The sequence below is a fragment of the Sceloporus occidentalis genome, unplaced genomic scaffold (assembly GCF_023333645.1).
Source record: "Sceloporus occidentalis isolate IW3139 unplaced genomic scaffold, rSceOcc1.0.p SCAF_6, whole genome shotgun sequence".
Classification (NCBI taxonomy): Eukaryota; Metazoa; Chordata; class Lepidosauria; order Squamata; family Phrynosomatidae; genus Sceloporus; species Sceloporus occidentalis.
The window spans coordinates 9,856,451-9,882,119 of record NW_028316986.1 but is presented as its reverse complement, the minus strand read 5'-3'; the positions used below and the strand labels follow the sequence as shown (position 1 = coordinate 9,882,119).

Genomic DNA, 25,669 nt, shown 5'->3' with positions numbered 1-25,669 from the left:
TAAGTCAAATGTTTGAACTTCCACTTCTTGCTTCCACACCTTTAAAAAAAACAACACACACCTAGTGTAATGTTTTTGGAGGATATAAAAGCTTGCATAGTTTCATGGAATCATAGCTAGTCCTGATCAAACTTTTGCTCACCTTTGAATTTTGGACCAAGAAATTAATTGAGGCCAAGCTCCTGCACTGGACATGTAGCTACAATGTTGTGACTGTGATCCATCTCCAGATCTGATCCTTGAAACACATATTAAAGTCCAGAAAGCTATAGCAATGGATGGAGTTGGTGAGTGGTTCTGAGGGGCATCTGTGGCTATAGCAATGGTGCCGTGATTGTAAATGAATACTCAATAGTTATGATGTTGTAAGCCTAGCTGATGACAACATAACTGCCTAGCAAGATGCCAGCCATATTCACTACACAGTTAAACTTGATTTCCCAAAGACACGAGTCTTCCACTTGTTGTCCTTTCAACAATTCTGAAAGTGTCATGCAAAGAGAGAGAGAAATACTGGCCCCCAAATCACCCATGGAGTTTAATCATTATGTCAGGATTTTAACTATGGTCCCCAAAATCCTAGTACTGAAAAGCAGTTCAGTCTTCCCAAAGCCAATGCCCTTCAAAGATTGGGCCTCAACTTTTACAACTAGGGAAAGTTGCTCTACCCACTGCTCTATACTGGCTCTGTAAAATACATTCTTGACCATAATCCATATTCCGTGGTTTGCAGCCATAGGCAATACGCATATAAAAAGAAACACTGAAACTCTAGACAGGATTTTAAGAAGGGAGCATTTATTTTCTTCATTTTAAAAAAAACCAGAACTTTTCTTAGCAAGTGACATCTTCAATTACAACTTCCTCTGCATTTCACATGATCCTATTTCTTTCTGGGTACATATCACTGGGCAAATATTACTGTCTGGAAAGAGCAATTATCCTTTTCGCTCACTGACTTTATCAGTGGGCAAGCGATAGCCCTGGGGCCACATAAGGTTTCCCAAGTATGTACTTTGTGACCCTGAACACCTCCGGAATCCCTACTCTGACCTTTTTTAGCCAGAGGGTGAATTGTTGTTCCTGGAAGCATCCAGGTGGAACGATTTACTTTTAAAATAGATTTCAAGCCCTTTTTGCACCATTTAACATTAAAAATATCAATTTTTGAAATCCAGAAGCAGACTTGGAGCCACTCTGGGTTTCTTCTTTCATTTTTTAGTAGTCTTGAAGTCACTGGAAGGTCCTGGAGCATAAAAGCAGCCCCCGAACTTCCACAGTTGCCCATCTCTGAATTACAGCATCTTCCTAAAGGATAGCAAACCTCCCTCTACCTTTCAAGAGAGATGGTTATTTAGAGCTTTGTCCTCAGTATTACATATCCAACACTGAAGGTGCAATCCTATGCATGCCAAATTTCCAGTGGGGTGGTAGGGTCCTGTTGAACTGCATAGAGTTTACTTCTGAGTAAACATGCACAGGACTGAAGCAGTTTAACTGAGTGCCTGCTGATTGAGTATCCTCATGTGCAATTGCTTACCAACCTTCCATCGCTAGCAATCATACTGCTGCTCTCTGCCACAGATCTAGAATTAACAGCATATGATCATCCCATATAGAGTATATCTTGGTAACGTAGTACAGGCTGAGTCTCCCTTATCTGAAAGGCTTGGGATCAGAAGTGTTTTGGATTTCAGAATTTTTTGGCTGGAACCCAGGTCTAAACACAAAACTCATTTATGTTGCTTATACACCTTTTACACAAAGCCTGTAAGTCATTTTATAAATAGTATTTTAAAAATAATTTTGTGCATGAAACAAAGCAAAGGTGTCACGATCTCAGCCAGCCATGTGGGCAATTTTGGAATATTTTGAATTTCAGAATTCCTGATAAGACTCACTCAACCTGTATGTACAGAATTCCTAGGTGATTTTAAGCACCATGCTTCCTGCTGTATTGGCAGCATTGCATGAAGAGATGGTTTAACTCCTGCTTATCACTCTTTCTGTATGTGGTGTGCACAAAAGCAGGCGGTTTGAAAACCAAACACCAAAAAAGAAAGTCTCCATCACTGATTGGAAGAGTTCTTTCTTCTTTTTCTGACACACAGAGCTAAGTAATTTTCAGGAAAGTGCATCTCATTCTTAGAATGCAGTTGCTATTTTCTGATCATTTAATAGATTCCAAATCTGACTGCCTTTGGTGGGAAAATCAAAGGCATTGTTTTACAAGAAGCAGTCCTCTCTTGAGATTGCAATTTGTTCCAGACAGGTAAGCATTTAAATTAATGCCTGGCAAAGTACCAGGGCTTGATCCCAGATTTAAGTGCACCAAACATGATTGATGGTAAGACTTCCCCATTGCTTCTCCCCATAGTAGCCACGCCAGCTCTATACAGAGGGTGCAAGCTTCTGCTTAATGGGGTGAGACATGATAAAGGTGGCAAGAGGAATTCCTCCCATCCCAAATTAGACAGAGACACCTTCTGTGAGTGTAGTCCTTCCAACTGTAAAACAGATAAATCTTGCTCCATCCAATCCACTGTTTTCAGAATCTTTAAATCCAATTAAGAACACACATTTTAAGTATAAAACAACAGATCAACATGATCTAAAATGCTTAAGTAAAATCCAGAGAAGCCAGCTAGCTTCCAAAATGGAACCCATTCGCTTTTAATCCATCATTGGTGAGATGGTCTCTCTTCATCCCTCTTCTTCACCACCATCTTGAAACTTAAATTATTCATTAATTGTCCAGAGTTGGAGGCCAATCAACATCCACAGACTATAAAGGAAAAAAATCACATTAGGACTGGGATAAAACTTTTATTCCCCATACAACTGGATCAGGACAAAAGGGGCACAGAGATTTGAATACTGAGAATTGCAGATATACGTTTGAACTTACTCAGTAACAATGGTCTTAGTATTGATTACTTGGGATATTAAGCCAACCCAGTTTTATTTCAGAGGAAGAGAGTATTATATCAATCACAGACCACAAGATCTAATCCTGGGAAACTGGGAATCTGCAAAATAGTTCCCAAAGAACTTTTGAATGTCCTTTCCCCAGTTATGTTGTAGACCAGCCGACATGGCCAGTGGGATTCCAAAACCCTCAATGAATCTGTGAATCTCCTGGAGCAGATCTCCACTGACCAGGATACTTTGGGCTATTCCCAGAATCTTTTAGCCCCAAATTCACCCCTTACTTACTCTCTTTTATTGTGGGTTTTCAGTTCTCACAGTGAACAGGCAGTTGCCTTCCCACTATGTTCCCATGCTGCTGAGGTCAAAATGAGGTGTCCAGCCTTGCTAGTGATATTAAGTACTTCATTCAAACCTCAGAGCAACTTGTGATAGTGGCAGTGGTGCTGGGCAGCTCAGAGGGACTGCGAGTGAAGGCAGCTGTCATTGTTGCTATAAAGACAGCTGACAATCTGCAGTAAAAGGTTCATTATTTAAATGTTGGTTAGGGGGAAGAAGCCCAGAATCAGGTCTGATTTAACACATCTGATTTAACATCTGATTTAAGAGTTTGGCTCTTGCAGTGAACCTAGGGAGAATTCGGGGGAATTTATCCACGTAGACAAGCTTCCAGTCTATCAGGCAGGCTTGTTAAGAGTTCTTCAAGACACTGTGTTGTTTGGAATTCAGTATATGGGCCTTGAAAGAGACGCCCCATGAAAACAGTCTTAATTTTCTGTTTAGAAAAGGCCAGGGCAATTTTCATCATTGTGAAGATGTATAGCACGAAGTACTTACTTCTACATCCAGTTCCAAGATGTCAGCAGTCATTCCCAGGAGGGAACTGATATTTGGCTTGGTTCTTCCAAAGTCTCCATGCACAAATTCTTTAATGTAGCTACATTGCTATTAAGGAAATGAGCAGGTAGAGCTGTTGATGACAGACCTTGGAACACATAACCCTCTTTCTTACTCCCACAAACAGTTAATAAGGATACTGTATTGAGAACTTAACATTCAGCATTAACTTTATTGTTGTACCTGCAGCATTAGCAGGACTAGGAAGGGAAGAAGAAGAGAGAGGAATGGCCTAATGAGGGTTGCATGTTGGGTTGGATCCATATCTCCCCATATTAACCTGTCCACATAACAAGATCTTCAAGGGAAGTGCCTCTCTAGTTCCCACCATCTGAAGGCATTACACATTTTGGGGGAATGCCAGAGAGGGTTCCATGACTGCTCCCAGACTTTGGCACTCCCTTTCCAGGGTGGCTGGATTGGTTTCTTCCCTGTTGTCCATTCATCAGAAGAGCAAAACCTTCCTGTCATAGCAGGCATTTAGGAACTGATCTTTTCATGTGTAAAGGGATTTCTGTTTTAGTAGGCTGTACTGTTTTTATTCTATGCTTTTAGTGTTTAAAGAGTTTTAATTCCATGGACAGTTTAATACTATTTTAATCTTGATTTTTTGGGGGGGGGGGGGGGAATTAAGCTACAAGTGATTTTGCTTGTATTTCTTTTTATCTCTAAGGCGCCTTGAGTCGCCATTTTGTGGAAAAGGCAAAGTATAAATATATTGTTGTTGTTGTCGTTATCATGCTTTTCTCTAGTAATGAGACTTAATGTGGCTAACAACATATTTAAAATTATACCACTTAAAAACTGTTTAAAAACTTCAATAAATGTATACATTTAAAAGTATTTTTTTAAAAAAAAATCAAACAATTTATAAAGTTAAACAATTTAAAATTCATTCAAAGACAATACAAATCATAACATACCGTAATAATTTTATGGACTGTTTAATACTATTTTAATCTTTATTTTAGCATTTTTAACTATATGTTGTTTTACTTGTATTTCTTTTCATCTCTAACCTGCCTTGAACCCCTGTTTTACATAAAAGGCAAGGTTGTTGTTGTTGTTATCCTGTTTTTCTCCTAATAATGAGACTCAAATAACATATTTAAAATTATACTGATAATTCATAAAATATTTTAAAAATTCAATAGAAGTATAAATTTAAATATTTTTTAAAAAGAAGCAATTTATACAGTTTAAAAACATTAAAATTCATTAAAAGACAATAGAAACCATAAGACAGTGCAGCACATCATTAAAACCACATCCTGTTTGGTTTTTAAAAGCCTGGTGGCACAGGAATATTTTTGTTGCTGATGAAAGGAGAGCAAAGAGGGAGCCATCCTAGCCTCCCTAGAGAGGGAGTTGAAGACTAAGCGCAGCCACCAAGAAGACCCTCTCCCTTGTTCCCACTAAATAAGCCTAAGAAGTGGTGACACACAGAGAGGAGCTTCTCCAGAAGATCTTAAAGCTCTAATGGGTTCATAAAGTGATCGCCTGATTTAATGATTTATTGATCAATCCAGGATCTGCCTTCACCTACTGATAAGGTAATGTTTACATTAGTTACCTGATATTCAAGAATTTCCCCTTGCACCAAGGCTCACCCTATTCAGCTGGGTCTCTCAGCAAGGATGACCGAACATCTCATTTCATTTCTGCAAAGAACTTACCAAAAAAAACCTTACCTCATATCTGAGCTGAAGAAGGGTTGAGATTTTTTAAAACGAAATGAGATAGTGAGAGAAACTAAAACTGACAGATTCATCTACCATATATACTCATGTATAAGTCAAGAAATTTAGGTCAAAAAGTTGACCTAAAAAGCCTGGGTCAACTTATGCACGGGTCAATACAGTAGGACCCGAGCCTCTCCTCAGCAGGGCTGCTTCCACAAGGGACAATCCAGCTGGACAGAGGCTGGGAAAGGCAATCCTTTGCCCTGCAGCCTCTCCCCTTAAGTCTGACCCTCAATTTATCCACTGGTTATATAAAAATCCTAAATTCTGGCCCCAAAAGTTGACCTCAACTTATACACGAGGTCCACTTATAGTTGAGTATATATGGTAGGTAGAGGTTAAGAGTGCTGAAGTCTTACTCTGTCAAAAAAAATTCCTAGTTGTTGATCAAAATAAAGATTAAATAAAGATTAATTCATTCTTCCTCAACCAATCAGGGTTACTACCCATTTTTTCTGAGAGACTCTAGCTTTTAATATCTATGATACATGGGTACAATATGATGAAAAGAGCTCTACATAACCAATTATGCCAGTACAAATGGAGAAGAATTTCAACTAAGATCATTTTTGAAGAATTTACCTAAAATCACAATTTTCTTTAAGAACCTAAGAAGTCAAGTATAGAAGAAAGTGAAATTCCTGATGTTTAGGGACTGCCATTGTGAGGCAAGACAGGGAATCCACTTCTCCTACTTTAAATCTCAATCAGACCATATATGTTTAATGAACAATTTTGAGCAAAACTATGGCCTTCTAAAAGGTAAAGAAAAGGTATTCCCCATTGACAAGGTTGTCAAGTCATGTCCGACCATAGGGGGTGGTGCTCATCTCTATTACTAAGCCAAAGAACAGCATTGTCAGAGGAGTTCAATTCTTCAGCTAACATCAATGATAAAAATCAACCAAAATTTACTTAAATATTTCCATTCCTATTTTAATAAACTGTTCTAATGCCTTTCGTTCAAGTATGGCATTATCTAGTTTTGGGGGGCATTTTGCCTTAGAAGGATACGTTCCTGCCTGAGTTTTCAGATGGAGACGGAAGTGATGCTCATCTATGTACTCCGACTTCATGGTGTGGATGACACGAACTCTGACTGCTAGAGGTCGCCGATGAAGAACCCGTAGTGGAGTCTTTTGATCAAGTTTTAACTCCTGGTGTAAACGGAAAGAAAGATAAATAGGTGTGTGAAGAGATAGTCCAAGACAACTTTTTTTGGGGGGAGGGGTGCAGTGATTGGAAAAGAAAATACAAATGTCAACTCAACCACTTTTCCCACTTTAAGGCAGCATATTCCACTGTCAAACAGCTCTTACCATCAGGAAATTATTCCTAAAGCTTAGGTGGAATCTCTTTTCCTTTAGTTTACATCCACAGTTCCACATCCTAGTCTTTGGAGCAGCTAAAAACAAACTTGCTCCATCTACAATATGACATTCTTTCAAATATTTAAACATGGCTATCAGGTCACTTATTAGCCTTCTCCTGTCTGGATTAAACATATCCAACTCTGTAAACTGCTTCTCAAAGGGCATGGTTTTCATACCTTTTATCATTTTATTTGCCTTCATCCAGCTTGTCAACATCCTGTGGTGCCCAGAACTGGACACAGTATTCCAAGTGACTCTGCCCAAAGCGGAATAGAATGGTACTATTATTTCCCTAAATCTACACACTATACTCCTATTGATGCAACCTAGATCTATCACCCTCTATGATAGATCTCACGATATAAATGTTTTAAAGAACAATAAATGACATACATTTTTTGCATTTCCTGGTCCCCATGAGAATGCCAGTATCCCACCTGAAGAAAAGTTAATTTCTCATAAATAATCTACTGATAACCAAAATACAGGAATTCTGGAAACAGATTGCAACTATTCAAGTCTCCAGTGCTGCAGAATGCCTTGCAATCTAAGTCTGGTTCTGTATGAATTTTGTAAAAAACAAACAAAAAACAACTCTGATTTTGAAAGACTAGAATGTCCTATCCTAGTGCCTGAGGGATCATCATGTTGGCTGCATCTGCATTATAGAAATAATGAAGTTTGAGAACACTTTAACTGCCTCAGCTCAATGCTATCAAATTCTCTGATCTGTAGTTTGTTGGGGCACTAGTGCTCTCTAAGGCTAAATACAGTCCACACATGCCATACGCGGACTTGATCTCATGCGGATGGCATGCCCGGGGACAAAATGGTGTGTGTACCCATGACACACATGCAGCAGCACACACAGGAGCATGCTGCCATTAGAATCAACAGGACTTGAAGTCCCACGTTTTTTCACATATGCAGGGAGGTCCAGAATGGATCCCTCCCATATACAAAGAGACCACTGTATCTCACAAAACTACAGATCCTAAAATTCCATAGCACTGAGCCACAGCAGTTAAAGTGGTATTAACCAGCATTATTTCTGCAGTGAAAATGCAGCCTTTCTTTACCACAAGGAATCTGGACAAAAAACACATAGGCCTGTTACAGACTGCCAAAATAAAGCTGCTTTGGGTCTCTTTGGAGGCATGCTATTTAAATGATGCATGGGTCCTAAGAGTCCGGAGGTCGCTCCAAAGCCACTTCTGCAGCTTCCAGATTCTTAGGATGCATCATTTAAACAGCATACCTCCAAAGAGACACGAAGCAGCTTTATTTTGGCAGTCTGTAACAGGCCATAGTTTGCAAAAAAGCTGCCTGAAGATACCTGGGGAAAACTCAGTCTGAGGGAACTCAGTTGTTAAATCACCCATGGGCTGGGTCTTGGTCTCTATGTAGAGGCTTGACACAAAATAGTCGCTCCTGATCTGTTCATGTCATATTTAGGTGCAGCCTTTTTAAAATTCACTGAGGGAAATGCCCTGTTTGACAAAGAGAATGTATTACCCACCTAGCTTCTGAGGCTCTCCCATTAGACAAGGCCAATGTCCTTCACCGTAAATCTGACACATGCAGCTCATAAAGCTTTTGGGCACAATCAAATAAACAAACAAATGATAAATACCACCCCATCCCTGCAACCTTCATATTGTCTAGAAATGCAATGTCGTCACTCTGGATTGTTTTTTCTGTCCATATTAAGGCACTATAAGTCTTGGTCTTTTCTTCCTCTCCTTCCTTCATATGCCCAATGGCCTCCCTGAAACAAAAGAAATGAGATGATGTAGCCATACCGTGGCTTCTACACCTTTTAAAAAATATATTTATTACAATTCTTTTACCGTATATACCCAACTATAAGTCGAGAAATTTTTGCCCTAAAATGGTGTCCAAAATCACGGGTCGACTTATCTACGGGGCAATGCGGTACTTTAACCAAGCCTCTCCCCAGCTGGGCTACCCCTGCAAGAGATAGCCCATCTGGGGAGACGCTGGCAAGGGTTCCTGACTGTCCTGCAGCCCCCGCTAGCCTCAACTCCCTCCAATGGGAAAAGACCAGCGAGGGAGACGATCGCGTGCCCTGCAGCCTCTCCTCCTCCAGGCTTTCCCCAGAGAAGGGGCCTGGCTGAGGAGACGCTGGGGAGGGTGATCGCCTTCCCCAAAAGCCTCCCTTCAGCGAGGCCCCTTCCCTTGGGAAGGAGCCCGGCCAAAGGGACGCTGGGGAGGGCGATCGCCTTCCCCAAAAGCCTCCCTTTGGCGAGGCCCCTTCCCTTGGGAAGGAGCCCGGCTGAAGGAACGCTGGGGAGGGCGATTGCCTTCCCCAAAAGCCTCTCTTTGGTGAGGCTCTTTCCTCAGCGAAGGGGCCTGGCTGAGGAGATGCCGAGGAGGGCGCGCGATCGCCCAAAAGCCTCTCCCTTGCTGGGCTTCTTTTGCGAGGAAAGCCCAGTCAGGGAGGTGCTGAGGCGAGCACACCCTCGACCTATCCACGGGTCATGTGAAAATCCATATTTTTGGCCCCAAAAGTTGACCTCAACTTATACATGAGGTCAACTTGTACATGAGTATATATGGTATATCCTTCCTCTATACAAAGTGGCTCAGAGCATCATTTAAAAGAGGTTAAGAACAAATTACCTAATGGCAACAAACATGAATGGATTTCATATTCCACTTTTTAAAGGGATTTCACTTTTAAAGAGATTTAACCAAGGACTTTAACACTGACCTGGTGACCAGCTGCAAATCACGAACTTGGATTTTGTCTGATGAGTTATTGATTGTCTAAAAACATTAAGAAGGAAGGAAGGAAGGAAGGGAGGGAGGAAGGAAGGAGAGATTAACAAAAGCACCTGAATGTTTTGCAGGTAAAAGGTATGAAGGAAGGAGCTAGGCCAGTGGTTCCCAAACTGTGCCCTTTAAGAGATTTTGGACTTCAGCTCCCAGAAGCCTCAGAAATCTTGGCCAATAGTCTGGGATTCTGGGAGCTGAAGTCCAAAATCCCTTAAAGAGCATAGTTTACAGACCACTGAGCTAAGCCAACCTAGTTGGTGCCATCCAATCACAGCTCAGGGAATGCTTGTGAAAGGGGGCCTACTAGGAGAGATGGGATACAAAACTGAGGGCAGATAGGGAATAGATGGCCTAGAGACAGGGAAAAGATTGCAGGCAAATAGGGGAAAGATGGCCTTGTTGTTGTTGTGCATGCATTCAAGTCGTTTTTGACTTATGGCAACCCTAAGGCGAACCTATCACAGGGCCCTTATTTCTGGGGCTGAGAGTATATGACTCACCCAAGGTCACCTAGAGGGTTTCCATGGTTGAGCAGGGAATCAATAATAAAAATTATTTTTATATACCGCCTTTCCTCCAGATCAAAGCGCTTCACATATCATAGCTGTAACATATTACAATGCAGTACAATACATCAAAAATTTTATACAGATTAAAAACCTTAAAAACAATATAGCAAACAATCACACTATCAGTTTTGGCTAGGCATCCTGGTCTTATTGGGGTGTGATATCTCTATATAGAGTTAGAAGGATATGCTAACTGAAAAAGATGGGTTTTCAGTGCCTTTTTAAAGGCTTCCGATGTGGGGCTGAGTCTGATCTCTTTCGGGAGTGCATTCCAATGGGATGGAGCTATTGCCGTGTAGGCTCTCTGGTGAGTTGATGTCAATCTCACTCTGGGGTATTCGAGCAAATATTTCCCCGTTGTTCTGAGAGTGCGGGGCAGATTACGTAGGGAGAGGCGTTCCTTCAAGTAACTCGGGCCCAAGCCATATAGGGCTTTATAGGTAACGACCAACACTTTGTATTGCACCCGGAAGCTAATTGGCAGCCAGTGAAGAGATTTTAGTACAGGTGTTATATGGTCGGATCTTGAAGTTCCCGCGACCGATCTGGCTGCAGCATTTTGGACAAGTTGAAGCTTCCGAACCTGGTACAAAGGTAGCCCCATGTAGAGAGCATTACAGAAATCCAAGCGAGAGGTTACCAGTGCGTGTACTACTGTTTCAAGGTCCTTTCGGTCCAGACAGGGACACAGTTGGCGTATCAGCCGAAGCTGGTACCAAGCACTCCTGGCCATTGCAAACCTCAATCTCAAGAGTCCAAGTCCTAAACTAAAGACTATTGAGATTGGGAATCAAACCCCAATCTCAAGAGTCCTAGTCCTAAACTCAACCTACTACACCACCCTGACACTCAAAGATGGCCTAGAGATAGGGAAAAACTGTTAATAGAAACAGGACAGTGAACCAGGACCAGGGGAGAGCTGAATAAGGTCTCTTGCACCAAGCTCTGGTTTGTGGATCTTGGAATTCCTAGTAAAATTGCCAAGGCCTTCGAAACCTGAAGTATGCCCACCCTTGGTACAAGAAGCAACATCCTGGGTATCTTGGTCCTATGCCATTTAGGGCCTTTAGAGATCAGTCAACAGTTTGAGAAGGAGGTCCATCATCCTGATGTACTATAATATTTTTGTGGAGCCATCTGAGTAAATGATCTTAAATGCCTTGTGGACTAATTACCTGCTGAAGTGCCTTCATTTCTGCTGCATTCAAGTGGACTTTCCGAGGATTCACCAGCTCAATTGCAAATGGCCTCCCTGCCAACCAAGACCCAGACAAGGCAGGGGGAGAAGGAAGGGGACAGAAATAATGATGCATGCTTGTAAACAAATTTTGAGATTTAGGAAGTGAGTTAATTATTAGAAAAAGTAGCTATGCACCCAGGGTTGAACATTTTTCTTGGGCCCTTGAATTTGCATACTTTGGCTTGCATGGTCAATACATGGATTGCACAAAACTGTTTAGCATTACAGAGTAAATGCAATCACCACAGAGATATTCTAAGGGTCATTTTCAATTCAGGATGCTCACACTGTTCTGTTCCATTGATAAATGTCATCATTTTTGCCTTGGGGAATCTCCAACAGATTTGCTGTTGTGTCCCTTCAAGTCATCCCCAGTTTATGGCAATCCTCAGGTGATCCTATCACAGGCCTTTCTTGGCAAGATGTGTTCGGGTGGGGGGGGGGTTGCCTTTGTTTTTCTGAGGCTGATAAGTATGACTTGCCCGGTGGGTTTTTCCATGGGTGAGCAGAAATATGAATACTGGTCTCAGAGCCATAGTACAATGCTCAGATCAACTCCGCTGCCTCTCTCCAACTGATTAATGTTAGTGCCATTTAGGCTATTTTGAAAAGGGCAAGGCAAGCTTACCATTGCCTAAAGTTCTCACATCCACATCTTCTCTTCCAGAGGATGAAAAATTGAAACCTTAAAAAGAAAGAGAAAAAAATACATTCAACTTCCTAAACCCCTAAGCCAGTAAGATTTTAAGAAAATCTACACAGATCAACATAGTCTAATGTCCTATTTAACAGTGCTCTTGGACTGCATCCACACTGCAGATATAATCCAGTTTGTCACCACTTTAACTGCCATGGCTCAGTGCTATAGCATTTTGGGAATTGTAGTTTGTTGTGGCACCAGAGCTCTCTATAGGCAGATTTTACGTTACTAAATTGCAGCATTTCCATGTTTTAAAACACAGTCTTAGTTTACATGAATGTGTATGAGTGCATGTGCACCAAATATATACAAAACACTCACTGTCTGCTTTGAAGGTAGCCATGAGATGCTCTGAGATCAGCTCTTCCACAGAAGACTCCATCTTCCTCTCTCCATCTATAATCCAGGGAGTTTGAGGTAATGTCCTTGAGTATTTGTTATATCTTCCTATTTGAAACAAGCACATAATCAGAATATCTTTTACCTTAATTTAGCAAAAGCAATGAGAAATATTTTTATCTGAAGCCAAGAATGATTAGAGGAGACTCATTAAATCAATGAAAACTTGGTAAGTCAACACTTGAGTCTCAAACTGTGAAAAAGATTAAATATAAATAAATATGAAGAGCCAATGTGATGTAGTAGTTTCAGTACTGGACTAGGACTCTGGGAGATTTTATCAACTATGGAAATCCACTGAGTGACATGTGCCCGTCATACTCTTTCTGCCTCAGAGGAAGGCAATGGCATACCCCTCTGAATACATCTTGCAAAGAAAACCCAATGGTTTTGGTGGTAGTGACGATATACATTCTCTTGATTCCATTTGTCTGCTCTAGTTAGACTGGTGGTTCCCAACCTTTAGTCCGCCAGATGATTTGGACATCACTTCTCAAAATTCCTAACTGTTGTTCAAGCTAGCTGGGGCTTTGAAAGTTGAAGTCCCAAACACCAGGAGGACCAAAGATTGAGAACCATTGAATTAGATTAAAAATGGATTTTGGCCAAGGTTTCCTTTAACTGTTTCCTCCTTCCTGTAATAGAGCTATTCTCTGAACTATCTAAGGACTGAACCAAACTATATCTTGTTAGCAAAGGGTCAGTTTAACCACTTAGAAAACAGAGTACAAGATAGATATCCTCTGCCAACAGGGTTTTAAGCAAGTTAAACAAGTGCCAAAACATCTGGAAAGAACAAAGGCAGTAAAACTCCTGTTTCTAGGCCTCTGTCCCGCAAAGGTGCCAGATGGCTTGACACCACTCTAACTCATACAAAGTTTGACTGGTACCTTTGCTGATCTTGGACTATTCCTCTGCTGAACACTTCTTACAGTAAAAAAAAGTTTTTCCTAATGTCTTTTCTTGAAATCTGGATGCATTGGTTCATGATTACTGAACAGCTCTGCAAGTGCTCTAGCAAAGCAAGAGTCAACATGTAGCTATCTATCTATATATATTTAAAAATGCTTTGTTCATATGACTACATGGGCTTCTACAAACATGTACCAGTGTGAACATGGGAAAATATTCTGATGTATAATCTTTACCAAAAATTCTACATTCTGTGTTCCTTTAAAAGGATCACAAAAGACTGAGCTAGGCCATTTCCAGAAGATATGAAGAGGAACTAAATATCTAATCAGAAAGTATTATGTTAGCATTAGGAAAGGCCTAAGGAAGAGGAAATGTCCTCCAGCAAGGAAGAGAAAAAAGGCTGGCCACCCTCCCACAACTCTAGCCTGGCATACTTATGAAAAATGACTGCAGGAAAAAAAGGTGGTTTACCAGCCACAAAGATGGCACCATTGGTGCATTGAATGTCAACAGCTGTGCAAGGGGTCTTGGGCAAACTCGGTGGGGTTCCAAAGTTCCTATTCAAAGGGAGATATAAAATTTAACCCATTAAAAACAACAACCAAGAACAGCCCTGGTATGGGGAAGGAGAATAACTGTATAGCTCTGATAGCCATTAGGGCTGAAGGGTGGGGTATAAATAAAATACAGTTGGCCCTTCTTATACACTGATTTTTTATACACGGATTTAAGCATACACGGTTTGAAAATGTTCCAAAAAAGTATAAATTTACCTTGATGTTCCATTTTTTATTAGGGACACCATTTTGCTATGTCATTATACTTAATGGGACTTGAGCATACACGGATTTTGTTATACACGGGGAATCTTGGAACCAAACCCCAGCGTATAACAAGGATCCACTGTATTCAGATGAAAGATAGCTAGGAGGCAAGCTGTGTTCACCTAAACTTATTCCTTTACTCCTGACACCCAGACAGATGAAACAACAACAGTGTTATTAAACAAGAATAGTCATGTTCTAAGCCTAGCTATTTATGGAACAGATTGAGGTAGAATAGATTTTATCAGACTTGTTTTTAAAAGGACCAATGTAAACAGAAATTAGCAGATGGGGGAGGAAACTGGGCCTGAACATTTGTCTCTCAGCTTACATAGTTTTCAAATTAAGTAACAAAAGAAAAATTGTAAGAATTATTATTACTAGTCCCACAGATGTGTTTGCCTTTAACTCTTTTCTGCGGTGATATGTTCATATATCATGGCTAAAATAAGTTCAGGTGTTACTTACTTATGAAAATCTTCTTCACTTATCACATCCAAAGCCTTAACAACAGCCATTCTGGTGAAGACAGACTGGAGAAAAAATGAAGTATGAGGAAGTAGATCAAGTCTATAAAACATCATGCTAAAACTTCTTTTGCGCAATTAGTTTCAAAGGTCCTGCACAATCCCTTTGCATACTGATATTCCAGATGAACATAGCTACGTCTCTATTCTAAATGTATTCTTTTATTTCACTCAGTTCATCTAAGTAATTGCAGGTATATTTCTCACTTACAGCTTGTCTGGTATCTTGGGGTGCATCTATGTAGTTTCATACCACTTTAAATGCTGTAGCTCCATCCTATGGAATCCTAGGAATTGTAATTTTACAAAGTATGTAGCCTTTTCTGCCAAACCCTGCTGGTGCTTCACAAAATGCCAAATCCCAGGATTCCACAAGATGGAGCCATGGCAATTAAAGTGGTGCCAAATTGCATTGTTTCTACAGTGTAGATGCACCCACAGATACTCCTACAGTGGGCTCTCCACATTCGCAGGCGCAGTGCTTCTCAATTATTTTCTGTCATGCCCCCCCTAGGAATAAGAAAACATTTTGCGCCCCCCGTGCGACTGTAAATAGTATTTGCCGAGGTCAAACGAGCCCCCCTTTACGGAGCCACAGGACCCCCTTTATGGAGCCTCGCGCCCCCCCCCGGGGGGCGCGCCCCACTATTTGAGAACCCCTGGGTTAGGGACACAGGACCTCCATGAAAGTGGAAAAAACACAAATTAAAAAACAATATTTTTTTAAATCTATCCTCCAGGGCAACTCTACAGTCAACATCTGCCAGAATCACACGGACCTACAAATACTTAGAGAAGTATTTTGTCTATTAATCTCTAGGTCCTCCAGCACAACTCTATGGTCAACCTCTGGCAGAGTTGCACTGGAGGACCTAGAGATTCCTAGAGAGACTATGGCATGGTACAGACCACCCAAAAAGGATGGCTTCCCTGTGCCTGTTTTTCCGTTGGAGGGAAGCCGCAGCTGCCAAACTGCATGGCTTCCTGCTGGTGGAAAAAGAACCCGCAAAAAGCGGGTTCTTCTCAAGCCATGATGGCGTAATAAGTGCGCCACTGGCGCACTCATTACATAAGCACCGTGTGGCACATGCGGACACTGCACGGCCCTTATGTAACAATGGTGGTGCCCATGTATACAGGGTGCCGCCACTGTTACACCCTCGTCACATGCGAGGGTTGCGGAGCGTGTGAGCGCTCCGACCTCCAGGCAACCCTAGCACATGACGAGAGCGTCGGAAAGGCTCATTTGTACCAGGCCTATATTAATCAAATCCACAAAAGTCAAAGCCACAAGCACGGAGAGCTGACTGTATTTTGTTGTAACTTTAATCAGCTGTACATAATCTTTGGTGTTTATTTACATAATTACTTTGTATCTCTTCACAGATTCTAATTTAAGAGCTACTTCAGGAGCGAATTTTAGCTGAGAAGTATATGCATATTATTCTCTCACTCTCAAATATACAAATTTTATAAATAAAAAACCCATGCAGGTATTAGTTTTGGAATGTACACACAATAACATGCATAATGTATAAAATAAAATTACTTGCACATTGCTTCAGAAATGTACATTCCACTGTCAACAGAAGGTGAAATAAAGATTAACTGCAGAGATATTATTGCAAAATTGTTCACCTGTTTGTTCTTTGTTGGCTTGAAACAACCTGGACATGCTGAGGCTCTAGGTGTAAACAACAGAAATCAAACTGCACATATTCTTTTATAAAAATGTTTACAATTACTGTATCAATAGAGAGAGTATAGTTTTTCTATCAGTACAGTTAAAAGAAAATAGTTAAAGCCTAAGGCAGCAAGGACAAAAGCATTTCCACAAACAGCATCCATGACAGTAACTTCCCCTTGAACTCCCCCTTCCCTGTTTCTTTCCAGACAGCCACTTTTCCTGCTTGTTCTTTGGGAATATAGGAAATGGCCACATACAGACTCAAGGCTTGGTCCATGTAGCTCAGTGTCGCTTACACCGAGTGGCATCAGGTCTCTACAGTGTTTCAGACAGGAATCTTTTCCATTCTTACCTAGAGATGATGGGGACTAGCAAACCATGTGCTTTACAACTAAACCTTTTCCCACCTCCCTTCAAACCCTCCCTCAACTTTTCATACGGATGAACACTTTTCAGATGTTTATCATGTACATAATGTATAAACGGATAAGCAGGAATTGGACTAATCACTTGTTCTATTCATGGTACACATATTCTTCCCATCTGGTCTACATATTATCACCTGCCTGCAAACAGGGATTTCTTTGCTGACTTTAGGGCCCATGTGTGCCTGACTCCTATACATTTGAAGCTTGGAAAAAATATTTTTTTCAGCTACAATCCCAAGAATCTCCCAGTTAGAATGGCCCATAGCTATACAAGCTGGGAGATTCTGGTGATTGTAATTCAAATAGTAACTTTTCCAAGCTCTGAATGTGTGGGAATTGGGGCAAAGGCCATATGGACATGTTTTCAGAGGGACTGGCAGCATGGTCCTATTCCTTTTTGTTCATACATAAGTTTCACATGTAACAAATTTCTAAATCAGACCAGTGTGTTTATTTTAGAGCTAAATGAACAGGAAAGTGGACCTGCAAAAGAAACAAAACATAAATGGGCAAGAACCTTAAAAGCTCAACACAGACTCACAAAATCATGAATAACGAAATACAAATGATACTGATTAAAAACATTCAAAACATGGGCATCACACATTTCATATAAATCTATATATAGACAATAAAACAGCTAAGTAGTTGTAGGCATGTTGCTCACCAACAGTTTATCTGATACCTTGGATTATTCTATTTTGCTTAAACCTAAATTCTTGGCTGTATACTGTATTGCACAAGACTTCAGTCTCTGTGGATTTATTTTAACTGATTGGTAGTTGGGAGTATGTACACTAATTATGTAAACCTGAGTTCCAGTTTTGAGGAAAAGGAGGAGGCATCAATAATAAATAAAGATGAGGATGATAATGATGTAATATTTATGTTTTGAATATTTCCCCACAGAATTAATCATAAGTCTCTATTCTGAGCTTCCACTTTGGGAGTGTCGAGTCTCTTGGCTGTTTGGTTGTGTGTGTTTCTACACTCATTCATAATTCAGAGCTGGCAAACAGGAATACTGCAGTAGAAACTGCCAAGGTGAGGTCTAGTAGTATTGGCACCCTCTGAGTCTATGTGTTGCCCTTGTACTTTCTGGCCTTACCATCAGGTTGAGGTCATCCCCACCCCTGAGGTATGCATGGTAAGGCTGGTGTCAGCATCATTCCAGAAGTAGAACTAATGGGTATGGCACAGACATAAACCTGAAATTGCTGTGTGGATGGATGCACAACCAGCCTGCCAACTAGTAGAAGAAGGTGAACAAGTTCCACTAGAAGGGCACTGAGGACGGCATGCTCAAAGCACACTCAAAGTCTTGAGCCAAGACTAGGAATGTTCAATACTATTTGCCTCTTTTGCTGTGAATACACCTCAAAACTTATTGCAACTTACAGAAAATGGCAGTCTTCATCAGTTTCCGGATGGACAAAGACCACAGACACTTCAAACAAGCTCTGCAATGCAATAAAACAGAAGAAAAGTTATTTTTGGAAATTATTTAACCCCCTCTATTCTCTTTTACAGCTCTGGACATGTCTGAAACTATCCCACTTCATAGCTTAATTAACAGAGAACAAAGGCCTGTTTGTGCCCCAGCAGTGAAAGACTTACCTGAAAAACCCACAATAAAACTATAGTGAAAGGCTTGTTTGCACCTTCTCAAGTCAACCTAAGCTTGAAGAGGCAGCCATTCACCTCTTCTCCACTAACCAGAGTTTCAGCTGAAATCACTGCCCCATTGAGTGTACCTTAGTGCTTTCAATTCTTTATCATTGCTTTTTTTCCCCTTCTGCCAATGCAAATGAAGAGCAACAGTCCCTCCTTTTGCCTGTCTGCATGGTGATATGATTTCAACTTATTTATTTCATTAAGATATTTAGAAACTGTTCTACACCAAAAGCTTATACTGTTGTTTTGACTAGAAATTACCATACAACAAAATTACCATACAACAGCAAAATGCAGCAAAAGCCATAAAATGCAATGATAAAACAGCATTCAAAAGCATATGGGGACAGATTTATTCAATCAGATTTAGAGGGGCGTTCAACCACACAAGTGCTAGTTTACAATCTGAAGTGAAACAACCCAGACACAGGTTGCATCTCACCCACAGGGGGAGCTAGGCCTGTTGGGACTCAATCCCACTCAAAGTTGTTGCTTTATAAAACACCTTTCCATCAGCAGGGACCCCCAACTCATCCATGAATAAGGGGTGGATGATCCACTTGTATGCCTCTTTTAGTTGAACAAGATCTTCTTTTTCCACCATAAGGTCCAGTTTCCTAAATCATGAAAGAAAGAGAGAAGAAATAAGAAAAACAAAATTTCCCACCACAACACTAGCTTCCAGTGGGGGTGGGGGTTGCATGATCCTATGACAAATAAATGGGTCTTAGAGTACATCAAGCCTGAACCCTTCCTAGAAGCCAAGATGACTAAGTTGAGATTGTTGTACAGTACTATGGACATCATCAGAAACATGACTTATTAGAAAAGACAATAATGCTTGGTAAGGTAGGATACAGTAAGAAAAAAGGAAGACTGCATTACAGATAGATAGACTCAATCAGGGAAGTTACAGCCCTGAGTCTGCAAGACCTAAACAGGGTTGTTGATGATAAGGTGTCATGACAGTCTCTATCATCTGTAGAGTCACCCGTATGTCGCAGTTGACTTGACAGCAATTAATAAGTGATTAGAAATGAATGAATCTATCAGCTGCACTCTCCTCACATTCAGTATTTGATGCTCAAGTTCTTTCAGGCTCACTGATGATGAAGGGGATTAGTAAATATTAGTAAGTTGCTAAAATAAGATGGGAAAGCCGGGGGGGGGGGGGGGGGAGGGATACCAGAAAGTACTCACCCTATTTCTTCTTTTACCAACAGCCATGCTGCATGCTTCAGGCATGGACCCAGGGAGAAAAAGAGAGAAAGGAAAAATGAAATGAAGTCTTTATAACTTTCTCTTCTGTAACTGGCAGAGAAAAGACTTTTGGGGAGAATCAGTTACTTTCACAAAAATCAAGGTAGCAAGGGATGAACTAGTTCAGAAGATAAAATCTAATGGTCAGATCTCTTCTACCAGTCCCAGTTCTAAAGCCAAGCTTCATATTAGCCAGACCAATACACAGAAAACAAACAAAACACTTGTGAGTCCACTCATGCCCCAGGCTACCTAACCACTACTGGTTTCCCATTGCCAGATGTCACAGATTGTGACATCAGTGCTGGTAAAGCAGATCTAATACGCAAAATCAAGGCAATCTTTGAGAACATCCTCTTTACCTTTTATGAATGAAAACACCAGCAAATACTCACCTCCCTGACAAAGAGCTGAGGTGGGAAAGACACTGAAAACACAAAGCTGGAAAACTGATATTCCGGGGAATTAATTTTACAGCACACCTGAAAAAACAGGGAACTAGATTTATTTAAATTATTTCCATACTGCTTTTAACAACAAAAACAATCTCAAAGTGGCTTACTTAGCACAGAGTAGCTATGCTTGAATAAAACTGTTCAAGATCTCAGCAGGGCCAAGCACCCACACATTAATCATTACAAAAAAAAAAATTATTAACTCACCCTACTGTCCGCTGTCTATCTAGTTCTGACAGACTTGGCCTTGGTGATGGGACAGAAACTATTCACCTCTCTCTCCAGAAATCCAGGAGAAAGCAGTTAGCAAAAGGGGTTGGGGTTTGCAAAGTGCTGGACCAGGACTGGGGAAAATGTGGCCTGCCAGATGTTGTCAACACATAAAATCCCATTAGCTTTAGACAGCATGGAAAATGGTCAAGGATGATGGGAGCTGTAGTATAGCAATATCTGACGACCCCAGAGCAGAGGTGGGCAAATCAGCCCCCCCCCCCCCAATATTTTTGTGGTGCCCAGACTGACCTTTTTCTTCTCTCTCTCTCTTTATACACAAACACACACGCACGCACACACACACACACACACACACACACCATGCTGCTCCTGGAAGCCTCCTGGTGCAACCATTTACTCTTTAAATAGGCTTCAAAGTTTCCCTGTAACATTTAATTTAAAAAAAAAAACCAACTCAATTTTCAGAACCAGAAGTGGATTTCCAGTCGCTTTGCACTTTCCCAGGACATAAAATGAATCCTAGACCTGCCACAGCTGCCCATGCCTTATGGGAATGTGATGTCCAGATGTTGTTAGACTTCAATTCCCATCACACTTAGCATAACCATGGTAACTAAGAGCCAGGACAAAAAGGAGTGGACAAAAACTGCTCCTTTTCGGTGGCCAGCTCAGGACTATGGTGATGGCCCGGATCGGGGCTGGGCGTATGCAGTCACTGTAGTCCCTCAACGATCAGGGCAGGAGGGGCCTCTGGCTGCTCCTTTTGTCACATCTGTTTGAGGCCTAAGTTCCACTTCACCATTTTGAAGTTCTGCTTCACCATTTTGTACTAAAACAAGTCACAGCACTTGCTGAGAGAGATTAGCAAAATGCAGAAATAGGTAGAACAGCCATGTCAGAGCCAAACTCAAGAGGCTGTATTTTGTAACCAATGATCCTTAAGACCTGTAGGACCTGGATTGCAGTACTTAGAGAGTCTTGCTTTGTTTAACAAGATAAAGTCCAAGACTATGCAAAGAGATCAGTCCTCAGCAAAAGAGAATTTAGAATGGCCATATCTTAAATATTCTGAAGGCACCAGATTTTATTTTGTCTTGGAAGATGAAAAGGATCAGCCCTCGTTAGTACTTGGAAGGGCGATCACCAAGGAATACCAGGTGCTGTTGGGCACATTTCTGAGAAAAGCAATGGCAAACCACATCTTAGCACTCCTTGCCTAAAAGAAAATCCTATGAAATTCATTAGGTAATCACAGGTGAACCGATGACTTGAAGGCACATATACATGCGGGTGAGATGTTGCAGAGTTTTATCTGTTGAAAAGTTGACAACTTACCATTTTCACAAAATCCACTTCACAGAGATCCTGAAGAATCCCCAAGCAAATAGTGCATACAGCTGGCTCTACATTCTCAGCATTAGCATTTATGTTGTTATTCACATGGCCTAGCTGATGGCTTCCATTTAGAGTCTGCTCTTCAGCTTCAGTTTCTTTGGTGCTCTCCAGTTTGATTTTCTTACAGGGTGGGTTTGCTGCTTCACAAGATAATTTGTTCTCATCTCTGCTGGTTCTCAGGAATTCACACAGTTCACTAAGCAACTCCTAAATGACAAAAGAAAGCACAGTGAAACTCTGTAGGCATGGCATTGCTTGCAAACTGGAGAGTTCCCACACGGGGCTTTAGTATGTGAGAAAAGCACCAAACTATCACTAATGAAGCATCCTATCAACTGAGAGCTACAAGTCAGGAAAACCCACATTAGTATATGGAAAAAAGACAACAAGTGACCTTGGAAACTAAAGTGAGCAATCAAAACAGGAAACAATCACAAATGTTGTAGTCCTATGCAGGAAGTCAGCCTTACTGAAATCAGCAGGACTTATTGTTTTAGTAAAAACAGGCATAGGGCAGAGCTAGATAGGTTTATGTCAGTAACACCAGAAGTGATAGCAAGAGGCACGCTTCTTCTCAGTTACAGAATGGAACAAACTATGATCTGAACTTTCTAGTAGATGTAAAAATAAACAGAGTGGTAAAGAGAAAAAGCAAGAGAACACAATGGACAAGGGGAAAAAGAACACACTGAACAAAGGAGAAGAAAATGGGAATATTCGGATTCAAATTATGGGCCCGTACAGACAGGCCAAAATAAAGCTGCTTCGGGTCACTTTGGAGGTATGCTGTTTAAATGACACACACATCTTAAGAGGCCAGAAGCCACACCAAAGCTGCGCTCCAGTCCTTAGGACTGGAGCGTGGCTTTGGCACGGCTTTTGGCCTGTCTGTATGGGCTCAATGTTTTAGCTCAGTTGCAGAACACAGGCCCAAAGTTCCCATCTTTATTAAAATCTACACAGCTGAACTTCAGAGGCAGAACTGGGAAAGAGATAGCAGAACTGGGAAAGCTCCTTACTGAGACTTTGGAAATCAGCTATTGCAGATAGCATTGGGCTACATAGAATACAAGTCTGATTCCATATGAGGCAAATATCCTCACTTCTGCTGGACAGGAAACCCAAGACAGCAGTGACTTTAGCCACAAACAATTTGTATAATCTGATTAAGAAGATAGTTTCAAGAAGTAAAAAGGAACAACAAATGGGAATATCAAAGACTTACGATAGCACCTATGCCCATGACGGAAAACCACTCCTTCAAAAAACAGAATTTGCAGGAAACAGTAATGGATGGCAAGAAACAATTGCAGTAGGTGTACACTTGGATTTTAATCTCTTCCAGTTTCAGGAAAATATGGGTCTCCTGATATTGTATTTGGCCAGTTCTTTATGATGCACCCTGGAAAGCGATAGCATCCTGTCTACATTCCCTTACACTTTCGCCAACCGATTCAGATTCCCATGATAAATTCTGCTGCTTGTTTCCTCTTCCCTCATAGCTAATATCCTTTTAGGCCCTGCAATCTGTCCCCAATGTCATGTCTGACCTGTTCCCTTCTCAAGAACATTCCCCTTGAAGCACACCAGGCAAGTACACAATCAGTTAAAAACATCTCCCATAGCCATCACAGTTACGTATTTTGTTCATCAAACCTTATGCGGCCGCCTGTATGAAGCCTGCGTTCCCACACGGCAGAACCTGAGGATACAGCGTGGGCATGCTCCAAAATCCAATAACTTCTGAGCAACAGGTCTGTCCTTTTCTGTCAGGGGAATCATGATGGTGAAGTCTGCGTTTGAAAAGAAGAAAAAGAAAGGTTTTATCAGATTCACTGCCATAGCAGGAGGGGAGTGAAAACGGAGGGAAAAACTGCAGGAGACAGAACTGATTGGTTGACTGGAGAGTGTGTGTTAAAATATTCACAATTCCTGCCTGCTCTTGAAACATATTAAACCAGGCTATCTGAATTTGTATGTTCTGCAATGCTACATCCATTTATGAGGGAGCAGTTTCCATGGAAAGCAGTGCAGTTTACTTCTGAATAAGCCAGCACAGCATAGTGGTTTGAGTGCTGGATTATTACTCTGGAGACCAGGGTTTGGTTCCTAGCTTGGCTGTGAAACCCACAGGAGTGACCCTGAGCAAGTCACATGCTTTCAGTTTAAACAGAGGCTGGATGGCCATCTGTCGGGGATGCTTTGACCGTGATTTCCTGCATGGCAGGGGGTTGGACTGGATGGCCCTTGTGGTCTCTTCCAACTCCATCATTCTATACATCTTGCAAGGAAAATCCCATGATAAGAGTTGCTTTAGGGTTGCCTTAAGTTGAAAATGACTTGAAGCCACACAACAACAAAAACAAACTCAACACAGGTGATGTAGAATTACAGAGTCATAGAGTTGGAAGAGACTGCAAGGGCCATCCAGTCCAACTGCCCTGCCATGCAGGAAATCTCAATCAAAGCATCCCAGACAGGTGGCCATCCAGCCTCTGTTTAAAGACCACTAAGGAAGGAGACTCCACTACAATTCGAGGGAGTGCATTCCACTGTCGAACAGCCCTGACTGTCAGGAAGTTCTTACTAATGTTGAGGGGGAATCTCTTTTCCTGGAGCTTGCATCCATTGTTCCGGGTCCTGTTCTCCAGAGCAGCAAAAAACAAGCTTGTTCCCTCCTGAATATGACATCCCTTCAAATGTTTAAACAGCGCTATCATATCACCTCTTAACCTTCTCTTTTCCAGGCTAAACACCCCCAGCTCCGTAAGTCTCTCCTCATAGGGCTTTTGGTTTCCAAACCTATGAGGCAGAGTCGCATCGTCTGCCTCTTTGCCAAAGGGATTTCATTTATTTTTCCTCTTTAAGTGATTGTAAGCCTGTGTGGAGAAGCATACGCCTTCAATCTGGCTGTCGACTTATGGCAACCCCATGGATTTCACAGGGTTTTCTTAGGCAAGGAATGCTCAAAGGTGATTTTGCCAATTCTCCCTTCGGAGTGCAGTGGTCTCCTTCCTTGGAGGTCTTTAAGCAGAGGCTGGATGGCCATCTGTCAGGGATGCTTTGATTTGGATTTCCTGCATGGCAGAACAGGGTTGGACTGGATGCCCTTGCGGTCTCTTCAAACTCTATGGTTCTATGAATTCCTTCCTCTGAATCGGAGCCTCCAGCGCTTGGTCTTCGTTGGCAGCCTCCCATCCACAGACTAACCAGGGCTGACCCTGCTTAGCTTCCAGGACCCGAAGGGAACCTCTTTAGGGTTTCTTCGGTCCAAACCCACACTGCAGAAATAATCCAGTTTGGGACCGCTTTAACTGCCCGGCCTCAATGCTAGAGGATTCTGGGAAAGTAGTTTTGTGAGACATTGAGCCTTCCCTGCCAGAGAGAACCCTGGTGCCACAATGAACTACAATTCCCAGGATCCAACAGCACTGAGCCGGGGCAGTTAAAGCGGCCTCAAAACAGATGATGTCTGCAGTGTGTTTCGGCTTTCATTCATGTTAGAAACAGGATCCCTACTCCGCACTCTGCGAAGAAACAAACACATTACACAGTATTCTCCCAAGCTAGGCTCCTCTTCCTCCGCCACTTGCCGATCAAAGAGAAAAACGCATGGGGGAACC

The 25,669-nt window shown here is 41.6% G+C and overlaps 1 protein-coding gene across 7 annotated transcripts; it reads right to left on the bottom strand.

The window, feature by feature from the left end:
• Positions 1-778: 778 nt before the first annotated feature.
• On the bottom strand, positions 779-25,669 carry LOC149310410 (tRNA pseudouridine synthase Pus10-like). Of its 7 annotated transcripts, XM_089528849.1 has the most exons (18): positions 25,597-25,669; positions 23,703-23,839; positions 21,987-22,253; positions 20,358-20,444; positions 19,903-19,937; positions 19,208-19,319; positions 18,427-18,488; positions 16,552-16,597; positions 14,855-14,919; positions 14,034-14,119; positions 12,570-12,695; positions 12,177-12,233; positions 11,484-11,560; positions 9,675-9,730; positions 8,591-8,708; positions 6,582-6,724; positions 3,766-3,865; positions 779-2,785 (listed from the first exon to the last, which is right to left on the bottom strand). In XM_089528849.1, exons 2-18 carry the CDS (start codon positions 23,826-23,828, stop codon positions 2,747-2,749), a joined length of 1,602 nt encoding a protein of 533 aa, XP_089384975.1. In that variant the 5' UTR covers positions 23,829-23,839; positions 25,597-25,669; the 3' UTR covers positions 779-2,746. The 7 variants fall into 7 exon arrangements, with proteins under 7 accessions (XP_089384975.1, XP_089384974.1, XP_089384976.1 ...); XM_089528848.1 differs by lacking the exon at positions 25,597-25,669 and having other exon boundaries at positions 23,703-24,226; XM_089528850.1 differs by lacking the exons at positions 20,358-20,444; positions 25,597-25,669 and having other exon boundaries at positions 23,703-24,226.

What these genes read in the sequence shown, in the direction of transcription:
- LOC149310410 (XM_089528848.1), bottom strand. Translation starts at nt 23,888, where the DNA reads ATGGCAGTGAATCTGATAAAACCTTTCTTTTTCTTCTTTTCAAACGCA. An exon ending in CATACAGGCGGCCGCATAAG is followed by an intron (nt 22,254 to 23,702) that starts GTTTGATGAACA and finishes TTTGTCATTTAG; the next exon opens with GAGTTGCTTAGTGAACTGTG. An exon ending in GATGAAGACTGCCATTTTCT is followed by an intron (nt 16,598 to 18,426) that starts GTAAGTTGCAAT and finishes GTTTACACCTAG; the next exon opens with AGCCTCAGCATGTCCAGGTT.